This window comes from Strix uralensis, chromosome 4, assembly GCF_047716275.1.
Source record: "Strix uralensis isolate ZFMK-TIS-50842 chromosome 4, bStrUra1, whole genome shotgun sequence".
NCBI lineage: Eukaryota > Metazoa > Chordata > Aves > Strigiformes > Strigidae > Strix > Strix uralensis.
The window spans coordinates 2,619,851-2,640,872 of record NC_133975.1 but is presented as its reverse complement, the minus strand read 5'-3'; the positions used below and the strand labels follow the sequence as shown (position 1 = coordinate 2,640,872).

Sequence of the window (21,022 nt, the reverse complement as noted above, 5' to 3'; positions counted from 1 at the left end):
TCAGGAAAATGCATGTGTGCTTTATTCATGGATATGTTTGAATATTGACATGTACAGAAGAGATAAGTACAGGTTATACCCCAGTAGTATAGGCAGACATCAACCATCCTCCCCTACGTGTACGTGTGCACTCACACGCACACTTTAGCATCACCATGCTACCTGTGGGGTTATTGCTCCAGCATTGGCTCCCCACTGCAGTGTCTCCCTCCCTCCTCATGTTTCTGCTTTGATGACGATGTGGTATTTGTACATACACAATATTTCACTGGCTTTCAGGACTGCCAAACCACTGGGAACGGTGTTGAGTAGCCAAAAAGTATAGAGTTTGGTGGCTACAGAAATTTTAGCTGGTTCTTCTTTTCTTTTCTTTTTTTTTTTTTTTTCTTTTCTTTTCCCATGCCTCTTCTTTGTGCTTATAAAAGTCCCCGTGTATGGAGTAATTCCTAAAAAAATTGTCTCCCTTTCTCTCTCTTGGCTCGGTCAGTCCTTTGCCTTTACAAGCAGCTGCTATGACTTTGGTGGTTAGTCAAGAGACTTAAAAATGAAGATCCGTTGTTCACTTCACAGAGTTCTACAGAGATGAAATTACGTCAAAAAAAATTACTGACTTTTCACAAGGGAAAAGAAACGGCCTTTGCACGCATGTGTTTGTGAGTGGGGAAGAATGTAATTAAGTTTCCTTCTTCCAAAAGGTCTGCTCAAAAGCCATCCTTTTTTTGCAAAGTTTGATTTGTGAACAGGCTTGGAAGGAGAATTGACATTAAATATTGGCAAAAAGTGTGAAATGATCAGGAAAAAGTCATGCAGGTTTGGGGATTTTTTTTTTTTTTAATTCTGTGTAATATGATTGCCCATCCCAAACTCTCAGCCCTTTTCTGCTAGGCAAGAGGCTCACTGCTCTGTGCCTTACTCACTTCATTTCAAAGCATCCCCAGACCACAGGAAACCCCCGGGAGTGCAGGACATGGCCTGGGACAGTGCTTGAAGGATGCTGTATCCAAAGTCACAACACAGGACAACTGAGGGTCTCGTTGGCCTGTGATGCTTAGAGACAACTAACAACCTGAGGAGTCTTTAAAGCAAGACAGAAATCCATGGGAGATGATGATGTGTCTCACTGTAATTTTAAAAAATCATTTAAGATAAATCTGCCAGAAAGTGTAAACAGACCACTGGTCCTGCTGTGGGAGACAGGAATGTGCTAGGTAACCTCTGGAGGTCTCCTCCATCCCCTCTGGTCTATGAGTAGGATTCTCCACATCTATTTTTCATAGCATACCAGTCCTAAGGGAGAGCTGAAGTGGGGTTGCCAGTCATCATGACCACCTAGAAAAAGTCTATCTCTGCGGGCTGTCAATCAGAGAAGGAAATGGCAAAGTGACATGTCAACATCACCGCCAGTGAGCTTTAAGAGCCACAGGAGTGGAGCCATGAAGGACTGCAGGAGTGGGTACTCCTGGAAAGCAGCTGATACTTGATGCCCACCCTACGCAGAGACTCAGCCCGTGCAAGATCAAAGGCTGGTGGAGACAGGTTTGCCAGGGCTGGATGTATAGAAGAGCAGGGCGTGACTAGAGGACTTGAAAGGGAAGTGGCAGAAGAAGGCAATTCACAGCAGGACCTCATGATGTCGAGGTAGTTCCTTGCCTTTGAAGGGCTGAGCATCAGGGTTTAATCCCTTCCTCGCCTGTGGCTCAGATGACACAAGTTTTGCAGAGTTGCAGGTAGTGGTTGAGTTGCTTGTGATGGCTCCACGGTCTCTCAGAGGACACCGATGTGATGTCCTGGATAAAGGGGAGATGTTCACAGCAACTCGGGGCACGGCTGTGGCACTTTGAAGGGAGGGAAGAGACTTTCCTGCCTGTAGTGCTACCTCCCTGCCTGCTTTTCTGATCCGGGTGAGCCTCTTGGCAGCGAAGCTCTCACAGGCAAGTTTCAGTTCAGAGTGTGACCTGGCACTCTGCGCACAGCACTTGGATCTTGGCATGTTCCTTTGCACAGCCCTGGATTAGGACAACCAGGTACTACAGCCCCGAGGACCTCAAGGAGCAGAACTTTGCATAGGATGCAGCCAGGAGGATTTCTGTGCATGTCTTACACATCCACAGGTGTTCAACTGAAAACAAGAGTGGTTTCATATTGGACCCAAACCCAAGGAAGTTGCTGCAGTTTCTCAGCAACATCTAAAGCAATAAACAATGGAAGGTGTTCCGCAGGGAATGGGAATAAAAAGCACTGGACTCTGCTGCATCAGCTGCTGCTAAGCCTTTCTACAGATCCAAATGCTAAGGAACTAACAATGTTCCTTGGAGGAACACAAAACAAGAAATAAATAGTCTGCTTCAAAGCCCAGGCCTAAATAGGGAGAATCTGAAGCTATTCCTGTGCCTCCTGTGGCAGTCAACCTGGGTAGGCATTTATCGTGGGAAATTTTCTCACCCTTCCTTAGCATCTTCTTTCTTGGCTTGATCTAGTGAGGGGTTCAGTCTCCCAAGAAGTCAGGGGGAGTCCTCAGCTCACCTCCTCGAGGGAAGACCCCCAAATGCTCAGGTAGCCCAAGGTCACGCATCTACCCCTCTGTGCCCAAGAGAGCAGAGAGATATTTGTCCTCATCCTCCAGCTGGGCTCTGGTTGCAGCTCAGTCACTTCATCAGCCTTTGCTTAAATGACCTCTTGGCTGAGTAAATAGGACTTGGCAGAAGGCAATGTCCTTCATGTGCTAGCCTGCACACAAGCAATTGCCTCTGCCAGCTCTTCAAGGAGGGGAACCATAGCAATCCACTCCCTACCCATGACATGATTCATGACTTGGCCTTTCCACAAATTGGCTGGATATTTATGTCCCCAGGGTGGTATCCAGCAAACCTTTTCTATCTTATCTCTTCCTAGGGAAACTAATGAAATCCCCTGTCTGAAGACCCTCTACCTCTCTGTGAGACTGGCAAATGCACAGGTAGCATGTGAGAGTGGGTTGCATTGGGCTCACATCGAGTCCTGCCCATGGGCTCACACATTCATCCCTCATGGAGACAGGTTAGCTTGGAGTGGGACAACATTGGCCTCTGGTTGTTTGGACGTGACAAAAAAATACCTACCCCAAACACTTTACTGGACCAGTGAATAGAGATGCTTGGGTTGGGACACGAAGAAAGCCAGCTGTAAACAAAACGCAACACACGTGTTTCTTCCTGAACACCATCAATACATGACACGTTTCCCTAAAAAGGAGGGCCCGAGGGGTAGGTGACAGCTTGGAGATGCATGCTGGTCGCACACTGGCGATGGTTTCAAGCGGGTGGATAATCCCACCAGCCAGTTCGTAGCGTGGTTATTTGGTCCTGCCCAGAGGTGCTTCAAGATCCTCTCCGGTGAATAAAACCAACCACCTTCTCACCAATGCTCTGGTTTCTTCCATCTGAACCAGGTGGGCTGCCCTTCAGGTCCTGAGCAACCCTGGAGACAGTCTGAACTCCACATCGCTTTATGTGTCCTGTCAAGAGCCCCGCAACCTGGGTCAGGGCTTCAGGAAGCCTCCTGACAGCTCATCCATCAAAAGGCTTTCCCCTCTTGGCTGGGGCAGGCAAAAGCATTTCCTTTGCAGGTCTTATTTCTTGGCTCAACTCTTTCCTTCACCTTTTCCAAGGGAATTGTCCATAGTTCTGACCTCATCTGCAGAGAGCTGGAGAGACAACCACCAAGCTGTGGGGCGGAAAGGTGGCCAGGACCAAGAATGAGCCCATTGTCGATGATGCTGATTGTATAAAATCAAATAAATTGGCAGACGGATGAGGAGGAGGAAGGGATGCCCACGCACTCACGTCTCCTTCCCATCTCCTCCCTCCTTCCCCCCCCCCCCCCCTCCCCGAAAAGTTACTGGTCTGATTGTTTTGTAAAGAAACCAACACAAAGAGAGTCTCTGCCTGGCGTGTGCCCGCCCTGCTTCACATCACGAAGAGGCTCAGCACAGCAAGAGCAGGGAGAAGCCACATCTGCAGCGGAGAGGCTGCCCAGCGGGAGGGAGCTGCTGAGCTGGAGGTCCCTGATGACAGACGAGTGGAGCCCCGCAGGAGCCTCTCCTCTCCAGCCACCTGCAAGAGAAAGGAGACAGCACGGGGTGAGGCGTGGGGTTGTTCCCCACCTTGGTCCCTCTGAGGATTTAGGATTTGGGGACTGTGAAGCCCTCCTGTGTGTGTATATGTGCAGCAGGAGCCAGGGCTGGTCTCAACAGCTCAGGTCTAGCCTGGAAGTGAGCTCAGCTCTGTTGGAGATGTGGTGGTGAAGGTGGTGGTAGCATTGTGGTGTGCAGCATGGTCACCTCATGAGCACAGCACTGGGTGTGCAGCCCACAGGTTTGGACACTGGTTGGAGGTGTCTTTGTGGGTGTCTGGATGCCCACTCTGGTCAATGGAGATCCATGCAGCTTATGGAGCCACTGCTGGACAGAGGCTTGACATGGTGGCATCTGCGGGTGGAGATGTCCCCTGGATGTTGAATACATCTCCATTGGTGGACATTTCACCAAGCAGCATCTGGGAGCCAGGTGGCTTCCTCCAAAATCCAGTCCATGTGTTTATGCGTCTGAGCTGAAAGGCTGAGAGAGTTGGGATTGCTCAGCCTGGAGAAGGCTCCAGGGAGACCTTCTAGCAGCTTTACAGTACTTAAAGGCAGCTCCAGGAAAGGTGGGGAAGAACTCTTTATCAGGGAGTATAGGGATACGATGAGGGGTAATGGTTTTAAAATGAAAGAGGGTAGATTTAGATTAGATATAAGGAAGAAATTCATTATTGTGAGAGTGGTGAGACACTGGACCAGGTTGCCCAGAGAGGTTCCCTTCCTGGTAGGGTTCAAGGCCAGGTTGGATGAGGCTTTGGGCAACCTGGACTAGTGGAAGGTGTCCCTGCCCATGGCAGGGGGGTTGGGACTAGATGATCTTTAGGGTCCCTTCCCACCCAAACCAGTCTATGATTCTATGCTATGACTGACTCTCACCCTGGGTGCCAGCCCTTTGCAGACAAACTTCACCCTTCTTTTACAGTGCATTGACACCTATGTCTGAAAATTTGCTCACTAGAGACCTCTATTTGCATTAGTTGGTAACTGAGATAATTAAGAGCCGAGGCTCTGCACTGCTATGAAGATGGGAAGCAGATGGACTAATTGGTCCATCATACCTTTCCTCCTGAAATCCAGGGGCACCAACCTCATTAGACATAGAACAGGATCTGGATCTGAAGTTGAGTCTAAAGTCAAGACCCAGCTCACTGGTTTCTCTTGCAGTGTCGTCAGGGACCATGCTCCAGTAGCACTCACAGAGGGATGTGCTGCTGTCACGTGGAGGTGGGTGATGTGGTAGGGCCATCCCTTACTGCAGGTGCTTTCTCCAGCTTCCCACTTACTGGTGGCCGCAGTAGTTGGATGTCTGGGCTGGACTGTCAGTAATAAGGGAGGTTCACAGCTTCTCCATCACTTCCAAGATAAAGTTCTCAGTTCAAGGTCTGGACCTCAGGCCACTACTCGGATTGCACTAAGGTCTGGGGAACATAATCTAGAAGTAAATCTTCCAAATCTCCTGGATGCAGAGTTTATGGCCTGATGAAATTATGCCTGTGCATGGCCCCCAATGTCCTGAAAAGCAGTGAGGGAAGCTAAAGCCACATTTATGCACCTCCTAACTTGCTGCTCTGTGAAAACAGAGTGGAGGGAGGTGAATCAGATGTTTTCCCAGAAAAAGAAACAGGGAAGAGGCTTAAAAAAGCGTGTGTGGAAGCTTGCTGAAGGTATCGGCCAGCCCAGTGCAAAGCCCACGCTCAGTCCTTGGAGTCTAGTTAACTGACAGCTTCTGTTACCTGAACACTCAGCAAAACAGGGTCACTGTTAATTATTCAGTAATAAAATACTTCAATCTAAAAATTATTCTGGTACATGGCATATCAAGGTCTTTTTTTTTTTTATTTTAAAAATAAAATATTTAATGCCTACTACTGCCATCATCAGTAAATTAATTTGTTATTCGTTTTAAAGTCATTTCAGTTTAATATTATTTTGATACTAACAATTTGCTGATGACTAGAACCTTTCATCTGAAATTTTCTGACGCTTAGCAAACCTTAGTCAGTAAAGCCTCTACATTGTGACCTCCAGGATCCTCATCTAACAAGGGCAGAACCTGTGTCCCAGGCAGCTGAAATGTTTGTCTGAAGCTGTGTGGCTGCCCTGCATGAGGGTGAGGAGCCAAACCAGTGGTCCTGGCTCCCCTTTTACACTCTTGAAAAACTCATGAATTTCCCAGTACTTTTAAAAAACCCCATATCTCTCTGTAGCACCTATGAAAGAAAAGACAAGGTGACCAACAGGCAGGAGGGCAGAGTCAGGGATAGGAGCATGTTGCCCTGCGCTTGATGTTGGGGAAGAGTATGTCAGGGCATGAAGAGGAGGGTGAATCAGGGACTCCAGGAGGTGGAGGGGAGGTTGGATGTCTGCACGTAGCTGAAATGACACAGATGGAAGAGGGACCTGAGGTGAGGAGGGCTGGAGAGCATGGAGGAGGTATAGACACGGCCAAGAACCTCTTAGGTCAGGGTCAGCCTTCTCTTACCTTGGTGGGCTGGAGGTGCTCGAAGATGTTGTCTCTGAGTGTCGCCACGGCTCTGTTGGCATTTCGCTCCTGCTTGTACATCTGTGTGGTGGGGGGAATGGATGGGGCCACAGCTGCATTCAGGTAGGTCCCATTGCCAAAGGCCAGAATGGCATTTTCTTTGTGTGGGAAAGAGATGGAAAAAAGTGTTGTCAGGGCAGTATCTCCAAGGGAAAACACACGCATCCCTTCTCCAGCCTCCTTTGACTTCATCACCCAAATACATGCCTGAGGGTCTTCAGACCTCCTTTGTTGAAAGCACAGGGAGCTGGACACCTATAGACTCTTGAGAACCAGGGCATCTTCATACTCTCATTCACAAGAAGCCTCACCAGCTTGCGGGCGATGCTGCTGGAGCAGCAATGTGCCAGGTGATACTTACGGAGACAGATATTGTCAGTGAAGAGATGCAGAAAGCTTTCACACTCTTCCTGCCGGTTGCCGCTGGCATTGCACGTGCACCAGGGAGCTATGCTGGAAGTTGAGTTGTCAATGTAGTTGGGTGTGATGGGGCTGCCTGTTGGGAAGGATGGGTAAGTGTTACTGCCAGGCTGGTACTTCAAGAAGGGACAGTGATTTCCCACCTTGCTGCTCTCTTGGGTTGCTGTGCTTACAGCTTCAGCTGAGCCCCTCCGTGATGGCAGCACGAGAAAAACTGTGAAGTGCTGGTGTTACAGGTCTGGTTTGCTCCCAGGGAGGAGAAGAGGGGCAGTTGCAACCCTTTTGTTTACCCCACGACCACCAAAGCCTTCAGCCAATTAAAACATTCTATCAGTCCAAGGAATGGGCAGTTCATGGGAACTCAGGTTCGCTAATAACATTCAAAAACTTTATGTGAATGTGTGTAAAAGTTTTCCATGCTGTCATTTGTCAAGCCAAATTCAATCTCTGGAATGGTCAGAGATAACAAAGGAAGGATTAAACCAGAATGAAATCTTGACCCTGTCAAGCTGTCAATCTATCCCATCCATCAGGATGGACCAAGTCCAATGGACACTGGCACTTCTCCTTGGACTCTGTATGTACTTGTGCTAATTACTGCCAGCTGCATCTCTGCAACATCAAAAAAACCCAGTTTGACACTCTCTGAAGTCATCAAGATGGCAGTGGATGGTATTTTCCAGCGGCATCTCTGGTGGTGGCACCAGGGAACCCCTGGCAGAGCATATGTCCTGGAATGGCCAATCTATTTCCACTGGAGAGAGAAGTTGGGATCTTGCAGCAGCTCATGGAGCATGGTTCTTCTCCCTCTTCTGAAGCTATCCTGAAGTTAATCCATGCTCACAGCTTAGGCTCTTTCTCTAGTCCCTGCAGAAAGCCCAGCATCTCCCTGAGATCCCAGTCTCAGCTCTCCACCTGACTGTCCTCACAGCTTTCAGCTGGCCAGAGTAGATGTTTTCCACCCAGAGGAGATATTTCCCACCCAGAGGAGATGTTTCCCACCCAGAGAAGATATTTCCCACCCAGAGGGTGGGAGAGAGACCGGCCAAAGGATGCAGCCTCTCACCTATGATCCCTGTGTAGGCCAGCAGACAGGCAGCGTAGCTGTCCCGCCGGCAACCGCTCGCAGCCTGCGGGGACGGCTGGCAATTAAACTGGAACTCTGCATAGCGTGACCTGATGGAGTGAGAGCACAAAATGGGACATGTCAGCACAGATACTCGGGGCAAAAAGGGACATAATAACACACTGGTGGTGGTTACAGAAGGGAACACATTTGGAAAATCCTTTGCTGCTGTAGGTGTTGCTGAACCAGTGTGAATGAATGTCATTTTATACTCTCCTGGCCTCCGCACCCCAACAAACCCTGAAGAAGGTTTTATCCCTTTGAGATGAGACATGAATAGGTGTTGTAGTTAATGTTTTACAGGCTTCCTTTGGGACTGCAAGAAAGGGCCAGTCTTGGAAGAAATGTTTGTTTTCTGATGTATGAAGCTGTTTTTTAAGAGAAGAACTGTTGCAGATAGCGAGGGAATTCATTCTGTGTTGCCATTATCCGATTCTTGGGTAATAACTTCCCCTAGAGACCTACTGCCTTCATTTTGGGGCTGATTTGCTGGAAGACAGAATCACTCTGGTCCAGTTTCTCTCTCTTCAAAGACTGTGCTTAAATGTAGACAAGCTCAACTTCAGATTAGGGGAAATGCCCAAAGGCTCAGGCATGAAATTCTCTAACCAGGGCTGCTGCCACATCCTCTGCTTCTCAGGAGAAGATGGGACTCTGTGGTACAAGATGTGCGTGACATACAGCTCTCACCACAGAACTCTGTGCCTTCATTTTCACATTGTCTAGATCAACGCACCGAACCAAAGCACGTAGCACAAAGGAGCTTTGAGTCACACACTGGGCTTGTTGGGACTGTCTGGGCCATGCAGGGAAGTAGGTGCATCATTCAGACAGACTGCCAAATTGCTTTTTGCATGTGGCTCCCCTGCTAGCTTGGTTGGATAAACTCTGTAAATCATGCTGCCAAGCAGATATTTGCCAACTAATTCTTTAGGGATGAGTCAGTTGTTGGCACATAGGCATCTAGTGGTGCTTGGACATTGTAAGATCTCTAAGACATCCACATGGGGCTTTCAGGTAAGACCTAGGACCTACTGGAGGTTCAGATTCATCTAGACAGGCATCCCATGGCCAGGTGAAAAGGCATCTCACATGGCATTTGAACTGCTTAGCAAACTCAAGCAAGCACTAGCACTGTCAACACTTGAAGGCAAGGCCCTTTAGATACCAACCTGCAGTGACTGATCTGTGAACTGGGTACCTCAAATGTTTGCTCTGCCTGGGCAATCTCAGAAAAACTGAGCACGTTGCTCCTCCCAGACAGCCTCTCTCGTCCAGACATTTTGTCGGTGCTCCTGGTCAGTGTCAGCACTCCAACTCATGCTTTCCTGCCCGCTTCTCTCCTCCTCCCCACTCTTCTCCTTTTTTTTCTTTTCTTTGTTCCCATATTTGCCCCATACCAACCCCTTTCTCCTGTGCCATGGCCAGGCAAACTCTTCTTGCCCAAATTTTTGCTGCATTTTTAAGGGGAGGGAGGTGATTGCAGGTTTTGTACTATTCATGTCAGTAGAGCCCACCCCTCCAAGCTGGGAAATTCAAGGGGTTACAGCTGTGGAGAAGCTGCAGGAGGACTAAGCAGTGCGGGCAGGTTTAGCCATGGAGTATTTTCCTCTATTTCTTTAAAGTGCCGTGATTTGTTACTGGCTCTCCTTTTGGTTTCTGCTCTGCTAGCTTTGACCGGGTCACACATCAACCCCTTGCTCCTGCTGTGTCTCTAGAGGATGTTTTATATTATATATTGAGACACCAAGGAATCAGATAATTAACAGCTGTGCTGCTTGCAGGAAATGGTTTCCAGCCTCCTGGGAAGGAACACTCTCCCCTTTGAACCTCTTGTTCCCCCCTGGGCCCACTTGTCTTGTTAGGGAGAGGGCAGTACCCCTCCTTTTCAGATTCCCTCAGTAGCTGAGGGAAACCTGAGCAAGAGCTGGTGTGGCTCAGGGGATTTGCATCTTTCAGGGTCAGCTTCAGATGTATAGCTCAGTTGTTCTCCCTCATCCACATTTCTGGGGTGTACAGGGGTGAGGTTATTAGTATCAGTCCATCTGTCCAAGAGGATACTTCTGCTCTCACCTCCCTTCGTGAAAAGACATAATTTTTTTATTGTAATTTAAAGATGATGTGCTGGTAGGAGATGGCTGCTGGAAGTTCAGCTCAGGAAGTCCCAAAGCCCACAATAATTAGAGGCTGGGACAATACACAAAAATGTGTCCTACACTTGCTCTCGTGTTCTTCTCCAGGTGTCTGCTCATGGCCACAGCTGCACACAGGACACTGGGCTGGGATCACCACGTTTGGTGCTGTACGACTGTTGCTACATCTCCTACTAACTGATGGGCTCCTCTCCTGAGAGCTGTATGTGGATTAACCCTCTGGAATATCAAAGACTTTTTGAGAAACAGAGGGGTGAAAATAGTACAGCTGAGGGAAAAACTCTTAAGGAGCATGCCTGTGAGTGTGCATGTTGGGATGGGTCTGTGCATGGGCGCATACATGAGGCTTAAATGGAAATGGAGCAGCAAACCACCCTGGCCACATACTGTGTGGTGGATCTGGAGGGAGAACTGTGACTCTGAGACTCCTACTGCAATCACTAGAACATCTGGGCTTGCGGCAGAAGGGTATATTTTTCATATATATGATTAATTTTTCTAATTAAAAAAGAAAGACATGGGTTTAAGGTATCTACAAGTGTCTGCGACTGTTAGGATATCCTGGGTGCTCCTGTAGGATGCTCTGGGCTGGGGGAGATAGACAGTGAGGAGATTAGTGCAAGTAGCTGCAAGCACCCCACACATCCCTGCTTGGCTTGCACCTTCCTGGAACTATTTCCATAGCAGGTTTTTCTTTACAATCAAAGCCAAAAACCCATAGAAAAGGTCTGAAAAACTCCAGCACAAACATCTCAAATCTTCTCCTGTGTTAGCACCTTCTGTATAGAGTATGAGACAAGGACATGGGTCATGGGAAGGAGCCACTCTGGCAATGGCCTGTGTTGGTGGGTTGTGGTGGGATGGGTGCCTCCAGACAGCACCTTTCAGGTGAGTGACTTGGCTTTGGTCACCAGTGGATGAGCCTTAGGCTTGACCAAGGGACAGATCTCCATGTTGGCCACCCCGGTGCATGAACATTACCTGCAGACGTAGTTTTCCCGGCAGGAGTCCAGAGGCGCCAGGCAGTTGGGCTTCTCCTTGGACTCGTAGGAGCAGGCAGGAACGATGGTCTGCCGCCGGCGTTCGGCACAGGCTGTGTCATCGCAGGGGCAGAAGAGCAGCTCATGGGTGTACTCAGGTGGCACACGGTCAAAGAACTTGCGCAGAGCCTTGTGGCACTTGGAGCGGTTGCAGGTGTCGGCCCGGGCCAGACGCCGGATGCAGAAGGAGACGTACTCCGTCCGCAGCCGCTGGCACATCTCGTCCACGTTGCAGGCTTTGGCGGCATCCAGACACCGGTTCACCTGGGTCACCTCGTTCTCAGACCCTGCGGGGTGGTGGGAGATGCTGATGGGGTTTTACATTGACCTCCCTGCCAGCGGCACCACCCTGTGCTGAGACCTTCATCCCCATCCTGCTTCCATCCATGGCCACCTCAGTGAGACCACCACCCATCCGGGAAGGCTTTGGCAGGGCTGAAGTCTGCATTTGCTCTCTGTGTCCTGTCAGGATCAAATCCCCTTTCCCTACTCACCTTTCTCAAGAGGTGCCACAGCCACACAACAAACCTCACACCCCAGAGCCTGCTCCACCAAGCTCCTACATTTAATATAATGAAGCTTTTCTCTACCCTGGGCATCTCATAACACTTTACCAATGTGAATTAACCAACCTGGGGCCTGGGAAGACAACAGTTGTTAGAAAGTGCATCTACTTATGGCCATGACTGGATCCACCAGTGTGATGGGATCTCTTCTAATGGACCTTCTTTTTTCCAAAACGTTGCTCAAGATCAAGCACTGAGTCAGTGGCAAAGCTGGGTCTCCTGATACATGGGTGGCCTGCACTAACCTTTGCACCTCAGACTCTCTACTGCACGCAATGAGTTTCCTCAGGCCTCCGGAGGGTCAATCTTGGCTTTGGCAGCAGCTGTGCTATGTTCATCCCAGGACCTGTCTAGCTATGTGAGAGCTGTCTGGGTCTCAAAGCACCACAAAAGTGCTCTGGCTTTCCCCATTCAGACCAGTCCTGCCCAGCATGCCCATGTCCTAAGCAACAACAGTGCCTTCACAAGATGGGGATCAGAGCTACCATCCAGCCTGATGCCCCTCGGACCTTGATTCTGCCTGTGTGTGAGCTCATGTGGGTCTTTCCCCACACCTTTCGTAAGGTCACCCTTCACTGGTTTCAGTGAAATCACTTCAAATTTCCATCCTCTTAAAGAAGAGGGGAAAGAAAGTCCCAGATTAGCAGCCCTGGTGGAAGAGCTGGGGTGTGCTGGAGGAAAACTTGCAGCAGGGGAAACAACCAGGAAAATAAAGCACAAAAAATGTGGGGATGGATTAGAAACACAGTCTTCGGTACACAAATAAGGGTCTCACGAGTTTACATGCCAACAACCTCCTCCGAAAATGTGGGGAATAGGTAAGAGGGAAAGGTATTTGTATAATGCTGCTTTTAGGGCTCCTTCAAAGATGGGTGGGGCTCTGTTTTATAGAGGGGGGAAATGCTACAGAATCCCTGGTAAGAGTCGGTAGAGACTTTAGGCTCTGTCTGATCGGACAGATAAGATGAGGGTCCTCCAAGCGTGAGAGAGAAAATGAATTTGAAGCCGTTTTTCACCTCTCTGAATTAAGCCCATGACCTGAAGCACACCAGAAGGACTTTCACCCCAGCAGAGCAGGATATTTTCACAGAGAAATAATCCCCAGAATGATAAATTTCCAATGCAGAGTCAAGCCCTATCTTTGGCCAGGAGTTAAAACCAGCCAGTCAGTGCTGACAAGTGTTAAAACATTGACAGTCTCTCTGAGCACTTCAGAACTGCCCTCCTTCATTTTCACTGACATTATCAGATGGTCCTTCTCTGAGCATTTATTTTTCCTTTCCTGTTGTTCCCGCTGCTTACGGTGAGCTGGAAGTCAAATTCCAAGTTTTGCAGTTATTTTATGATGGGTGAAGCATTTGCTTGGTGTGTTCCCACCATGCAGGTACTTCCCTTTAAAAATGCCCAGAGATGAATATTGTTAGAGCGCTGTTTTACACTGGGGAGCTGTCAGCAAATGTGTAGGAAACAGTTACTTGGAATGGTTTCATCACCCATTCAGCTAATGAATCACAGGGAACACACTAGCTTTTCTCCTCTTCCCATGCAACAACAGAGAATGTGCTTTTTAAATCACCACTACAATTAGAGTGGAGGGATATAATTCCATTTGTACAGTTTTAATAGTGGCCATATATTGTTTATGTAAAATTGGGTTAAAAATATCTGTTACTCTGAGTTGGCATAGAGTCATGGTGATGTCTTATGTTTCAACAAGTTCTTGGGAATTTTTTCTTTTTTTTGGGTAGATTTGAAAGAGGGTGTTTTGGAAATGCTGACTGTATGATCCTGGGCCCTGGACAAGCATGGGGTGGCAGGTCATAAGTTATGTTATAGAAAGTGTTGATCAGTATAAATAGCTAAAAAAAAGGTTAAACCAAGAAACTTCATGTCCCTAGATGGATGTTGAGTCCTTTCGTACACATCCCTGCTGCTCTGGGCCCATTTGCTTTGCTGCCAAACTGGTTTCAGTCTGCTTTAAAAACCTGGCAATGCGTTAACCATGCATAAAAATCCCCAACCCTACATTTCACCATGCTCTGAAGAGCCCTGTAGGACTTTCAGCAAAAGGGGAAAAACTCTAGTAAAGAAGGCCATGACCCAGCAAACAGCTTTCTGCATGCTTCACTTTCCATGTTCAAATCAGTCAAGTGGAGTCAATAAGAAGATGTGAGGTCACAGAGCACCCCCCCTTCCCCTCACTGCTCAGATTGTCAAGGGCTGATGGGTTAATTTGCTCCTGGACATTTTCACCTAACAAGTGGCTCGCCATCGTGGGGACCGCAGACATCCGTCGGCTGCAGAGACCTTCCTCTCCTTCCTCGCTTGGGTGCACTCCAGCTGTGGATGGCACCCCAGAGTCAGTGCACATTTGGAAAGAGCTGCAACAAGATTGCTGGTTTGGCACATCTGCCAGAAACACATGGGGAGTACATAACCTGCTCTCAGATGGGAAGTTTGGTAAAAAAAAATGACCATCGGTAAAGCTTCCCCATGGCTGTGGTTCTTAAGCAGAGTCAAACACTGTGGTGGCAGCTGTGCTGTTGGTGATGGATGGCTTAATAGCTACTGCACTGACCTTTTAACTGCTGAGCCGGGGGTTCATGCCCTCGGGGGGGTTAAGAGGTGCTGGGCAGCTCTGCTCATGTTATTAAGCGGATTACATGATGCAGAGCAGAACATGGGTCTGAGTCCTGGGGTTGCCCTCAGGGCATGGGGTTAAAGGCTGTGACTGGGATCAACCAGTAGGTTGGGTTATTGATCTTTTTGCCTGCAGAGTTTGACCCTGTGACTGATGTGGATGCACATTCTCATACCTGACGATACCTGAGCAGTCCCTGCTCGGCAGGGTGTCTGCATGGCACAGGTCATCCACCTGCTAAGGAGAATCAGCCCACCTGTGATGGCTCATTGGAAGAGGCCTTCCTACCATGTCCCTCAGTCCCAGCCCTTCAATATGGACATGAAAAAGCCAAAGAACAAAAAAATCAAAAGTGCTTCTTTCTAGGACATGTTCTTCTACCAACAGTCTAGCACCAGAATCATAAGCAGCTCCTTGGAAAAATGATTGCAAGATCTCAGCAATGCTTTCTGAAGAGACCATAAGAGACCACAGAGGACTGCCTTGTCCATAGAGCTTGATCCCACAGCCAGTTCCCCCCTGTTTGAACCTATCAGTGTAAGAGTATCTTCCCACCCACCTACCTGCGGTGATGGATGCCAGCCGGACGTAATCAAAGCCTCTGATGAATGGCTCATAAGGGGAACTCTCCAGTACATTCATGCCTGGATTGAAAAGAAAAGTTAGTGAGAAGGCAACTGAGGGATGTCCAAGACATACAAGGTTCAAGAGACGCAGTTCAAGTTTGCTTGGTGAGCCCAAGGGGACATGTGCTCTAAAGTAATAATAAAATACTTAGTCACTCAGGAACTGATGTATGGCCATATTCTTAAAGAAGGGAACGGGATGTAACCAGCTTTTAAAAATATTTGACAAATTTGGAGTAGGACAGCCTCTTGGGGACCCGTTGAGTTGCAACCCTCTATAGCTCAAATCTTGGGCTCCTTTACACGGATTGCCACTGAGGACACCAGACTGCAGCACAGGTTATTGCTCATGGGCAGAGTTCAGACCACCAGCTCCCTAAATACATGGGGTTTCCATTACCGTTCTTGCTATTTCCTATATGTCCCTGTCTCTGTCAATGGTCCTCACCTGTTTCTAGGACACAGCCAGGGCTGTGCAGAGGTCTGTGTGTGTGACAACACGCACCCCCCCCTCATATTTATTAACACCTCTCCCCTTCTCCTTGCCAACAGCCCTTTCTTACTTGGCATAGAGCTAATGACCCACAATTCTCACAGAAACTTCCTCTCTTCATTTTTAAGTTGCTGGGAAGCTAATTGTATTCAATCGGTGCTTCCCTTTCATCCGCTCAATGGTCTGTAATGCCCCGTCATCCTGATGGATACCACAGAATATTATTGAAGCAAACAGCTCAGTATCATTTTTTTTTTTTTTATTAGACATTTAGATGGATATGGACAGCAGCAGCAGATGTACTGGCTGGGATAAAAGGACTATCAAACCTCATGCTCCGGGCATATGCTGATCACCAGCTGCGGTCAGGAAGAAATGGCTCCCAGGGTACCCAGCCCTGTGCAATTACCACAGGTGCATTACAAGGCAGCTTTACACCTTCATTGAAATATCTTGCATCGTTACTGACTGGAGAGGGGCCCATTTGTATGTTCCAGCGTAGCAGTTTTATGTCCTGATGATATAGCACCTTATCAGAGAATTGTTATCGGGTTGTCATCATGTTATTGTGTCTCCAAATGGGAAGGTGGCTAAACACAGGCACGCTCAAGAGAAGCTGAGTAAATAGTATGCTTTGTAAATTCCCTGAGCACACACTTTCACAATTGATTTTATAAGAGGGCTTCTAGGAAGCTTTTTACAGCCTCCTGGGTATGTATGACTGAGAGACAAAGCTCTACACGGAGCATGTGGATTGGCCTCCTTTCTCAGTCAATTAAACATGTGTAAGGACTCTGAAACATGACTATTATGAAGTATATTTCCCCGGGGAAATTAAGGTGAGGAAATCAAAGGTTTGGGAGCGTGAATCTGCATTACAAGTGAAGTCTGCTTGAAAAAATGTGGGGCTCAGGACATGACATAAGAGAAATAGGGCAGAGTCTTGGCAGTCTCTGATAACAGCCCTCTCACAGTCATCCCTAGGATGGAGGCCCAAGCCCCTGGGCAGGAAAGTCATCCAAGCTGGCCATCCAGCACCCATCTCCTACTCTGCATCTGGAGACCCGCGCCTGCCCCCTGCCTGCTCCCAGCACTGCCTGCCATCCTCTCACTGCTCTTTCAGCAGTGATCCCAGAGCTAGAAGCCCTCCCAACACCACTGTCCTGCAAAACCACGTCACAGATGAACCGTGTCCAAAACTTGAGGCCACAAAGTTCAGCCGGGAAGGAGTTGCAATGCAGGCTGTTAAGATGAATGGAGAGGCTGGATTGCCACCTCTTCCCCAGGCTTCACTTCAATGCAAACAAGTTCTCCTGGCAAGTAATTATGGGAAAGATTGGATCCTGGAGGGTGCTGAGCTCTCTTATTTCCCCAGTCAGTTCATAGCACCATGCTCTGCACCTTGCAAGCTGTCGCACCTGAAATCTTTCCAGGAACTTGATGAAGCAGTTCCCATTCTGGCAAGCCTGTGTATTATAGTCTCCATCCTCTTTGTTTTGCTTGGCCTTTTGGCCTGTGTTATCACCCCTGTACCTTTCCTTTCAGCTTTCAGCCAGTGGTGTTTTATTAATCTATTTCACAGCCTATGCCTGGAAGGTTCTGTTTTATTCTCCGTTTTAATTTTCATGGTGCATAAAATACTCACCAGCCTGACAAGGAAGAGTTATGGCCACTGAGGTGCACTTTTATGATGACTCTTAAAAAACGTCAAAATCCAAACTTACTAAATACTGGCTCTGAGAACACTCTAAATTCCAACTTGATATCACCAGCCCCAAATCTTCACTAACCCAAAGACACTGGTGCATTTGAGAGCCTCCAAGGGAGTGATTTTTTTTAAGTTCATGCTGGTTTTTCCTCAATGCCCATGATTTGTATAGTGTTTCTGTAATATCCATGGCTTTCATGGTCTTGGCTAGCATACTTAGATACAAAACTTACCATGTGTTTCCCCAGCAAAAGATCTCAAGGTATACTGGGAACATCGTGAAAAAGAAGCCAGGTTAAAAAAAAGGAAGAAAGTGTCTTAGGTTTCAAGGTTGCTTTCCCCAAAATGCCATTGCTGTGGGGGTCAGTAGGCCTTGAGAGGGAATGGAATACTACAGGAGTGACTTTTTTGGCAGCCACTTTGGTGCTGGGGAGCTCTGCAGAAAGCCCCATCAGTAATTCCCTTTTAGGAAGATCATCAGAGATGATCTTCCCTGCTCAACTGACCTTCCATCAGCGTGTGGTGGATGCTCCAGTAGACACTCAAGCAATGCTTCTCCTTTTTCATGCCTCGCTTGCACTTGCAGCCGTACAGCTGGCTGGAGAGCAGGGCCGTCACGGTGCTCCGGCACTGGTTCTTGGCATCGGGGCCCAGTTTGTTGGCTCCATTGCCTGCGATGCATTGCCGGAGGGTCCTGAATTTGGCGCTGCAGATGGGGTCGTTGGTACAGGACTCACCTGCTTGAAGGCAGTCCCTGCTTGAGCTGACAGCTTCCGCCATACCTTCTGCAAGAAAACCAGAGAAGTGGGAAATTAATTGTGTCGCCCATGAGCTGGATCAGTCTGGGATGTCCATCTTCACATGAGAGATGGAAATCCCTTTCATCATCCTCCAGTCTACCAGCAATGACCCTCCTTCGGAAATCTTTAAGCGGCCAGATCCCTCTGCAACAGGTCAACTGGAGAGTTTAAATACTCAGGTTTGCCACTCTACTCATGGAGTGCCCACATGATGGGGAACACTGGCTGCTCGAGTGTGCTACAGCACTGCTCAGCAATGTTGCAGGGGAACAGGGGTGGGTGAAAGGAAGTGGGAGGGATGGTAAGGAGACAAGACACAACCTGAGAGTCAACACCTCAACCCAACCCTCTCTTTCATATTGCTGGGCCACCAGCAGCAGCTGAGGAGCCAGAAGGAGAAGTCACCTCTCTCCTGGAGACCTGTTTTGTCCTGATTTGAGAGAGTGACCCTGGACAGGGTCAGCCTGGAGCCAGGATTATATGTGGCAGAAACTCATCCAAGCTTGCTCTTTTCTGCTTGGAGCACAAAAACCTTTTTAAACCCTTTGGTCCCCCAGGTCTCTCTCTCATTTCTGCCCTCCAAAGTTAACAGCAGCCCAACACTATGAAGACCCCAGTCTGTCCTCCTTGCACATGATTTAACTCTGCCTACACCTCCCTGAAGCTATAAACAGCTTTGTGTGTGCTGTTTTGACATGGAGTCAGCACACATGTGTCTCTAGAATTGGCCCTTGTTCACTGTCACCACCTCCCCAGGTCTCCCACTGTTTTATCTTGGCTTTTTCCAAGCTTCTGTAAATTGTCCTCAGATACCACTGATAAATTAGTTTAGCAGGGCTCAGTGGTCCTGTGCCCCCATGGGCTGGAACTAATTCCATGCTATTAAATGCATTTCCCCTCTAAAGCAGGCTGGCCACATCCACACTGACTCCTGGGGATGTGCTCACCCTGAGGCTCATGGCTGCATCACTGCACCCTGGCAATGGCAGGGCCAGAGGCTCAGCAATGCTCAGCAGGACGTGGTGGCACCCAAGTGATGGAGAGGAGATTGGAGGGGGGGTGTCAAGACAAGGCAAATCACACTCTTTCCAGTTGGTGTGATGCTCTGGAGCATGTTGACTTAGGTCAGGCATGACTGCACTGTGGCTTGGGGCAGTGATGAAGAAGGAAGCCTGGTTTATGAAGGGGAGAATCAATCCTTGTGCCTATAACATAATGTCAGATCCTGCTGTACCATAAAAACAGAAACTGTTGTCATGACCTTGAAGAAGGACATCTCAAATCCTTCCCAAAGGAACTCCTTGTCCCTAACATAACTTGTCTCCCTTTGGATAGGAACCAGAAGGACAAGGACACCTTACCCCTCACAAGATTGATAAGGTGGGGGCACCTTCTGGTTTTTGAGCCCCTCCATGGTCTGTTCCTGGTGAGACCCAACTCAGACAATATTAGAAAATCCTCTCTCCTGAGAAGAATATGGGGCCCTGATTTCCATCTCTGAGGACTTCATGAGATCTCCTCTCTCTCCAAGAGTCTATTGATCTCTCCATAAAGTCCCTTTTTCTTCCTTCTACCTGCTACCTCTTCTGCCCTGAATTTCTGCACCAGTCTCTGCTGCTCTCCCAGTTCAGCACTTGAGCCCAGTATATCCATTTCTCTCCCTCAGCTGTTGCTGGGTGTTTGCGAAGAAGGAGCTGCTTCTGTTGCTCTTGATTAGAGTAAAAGGTAGCAGCTGGAGTTCAGATATTTCAATTATGTTTATTACAAACTTTGGGTGAACCCACCAGGAGGTTTCCTCCTGAAATATCCCAATGGCATCTCAAATGCAAAACTTTTCATCAAACTCCAGACTATTTCAAAGTGCCTCATGGCCAACGTCAACCTTTCAGTTATTTCAAGTCTCACAACACCTCAAATTTGAGTTCTTCTACCCCTGATTTATTCATAGAGCTGGTTTATTTAGCACTCAAGGCTTGTTTGGATCTGCCAAATGCGGAGAGAGAAATTATTTCCAACACGCAGGAAACTCTGCCTTGGGCTATCATATCTTGAAGAACTCAAAACACAAGGAACTAGTTTCCTTGAAATATCATTTGGTCTGCAATTTCACTGGGATCCATAAAATGAGCCAGAGCTGCTCATAGTCGCTGCTTTCAGACACCATTGAATTTTCCATGCACATATCTGAGCAGAATCCAAGAAGAAGAAAAAAGTGTCTGACTTATTTTACCCTGGCTTTCTCCAAAAGATCTCTTCTGGACGAGGATAAAACATGGCAGGTTTTATTCTAGAAGAGATGACTTTGTCAGTGTCATGTCAGCTGCTAGAAAAGTAGGTTAAAATAGAAATTATGACCCTCCTTCCCCCTCTCTGCTACATGAATTGCAGAAGATACTCCCCAGGATGGTTATAAACACAGCCAACCTGTAAAAGCTGTAAAACACTTTGGGATCCTGCTTTAAATAAATCAAGCAGATTGACCATTTGAGAAATTTTTCTGCAAAATTTTAAGTAAATATATCCTCAAGCTGAGACTTGCTTCATAGAACAAAGGCCAGGGGTGAATATTTACAGCCCAAGCCCAAAGCATAAAACACCCCCATTCAGACTTTATGACAGAGGTGCTTGAAGTGGAGCGTCACGAATGACCCATTCCATAATCATGTCACTTAAAAACCAAATCATTCAGGGGCTTTTATTGTTAGCGATGTCTTTGCAACTGAGACAACATAACACCACGTTTTCCTCTTCACACTACCCCTGAGAGAGTAATTTTATGCAACATTAAGAG

The 21,022-nt window shown here is 47.9% G+C and overlaps 1 protein-coding gene across 1 annotated transcript in view; it reads right to left on the bottom strand.

Annotated features, from left to right (window-relative positions):
* GFRA4 (GDNF family receptor alpha 4) overlaps positions 1-21,022 on the bottom strand; it is a 78,031-nt gene continuing 57,009 nt past the window's right edge. Inside the window, exons 2-8 of the mRNA XM_074865422.1 lie at positions 17,938-18,216; positions 15,168-15,248; positions 11,339-11,684; positions 8,145-8,254; positions 7,020-7,154; positions 6,599-6,756; positions 1-4,091 (exon numbers count right to left, since the gene is read on the bottom strand). Coding sequence (XP_074721523.1) covers positions 3,945-4,091; positions 6,599-6,756; positions 7,020-7,154; positions 8,145-8,254; positions 11,339-11,684; positions 15,168-15,248; positions 17,938-18,216 — 1,256 coding nt within the window. The 3' untranslated portion in view covers positions 1-3,944. The remainder of the gene's footprint in view (positions 4,092-6,598; positions 6,757-7,019; positions 7,155-8,144; positions 8,255-11,338; positions 11,685-15,167; positions 15,249-17,937; positions 18,217-21,022) is intronic.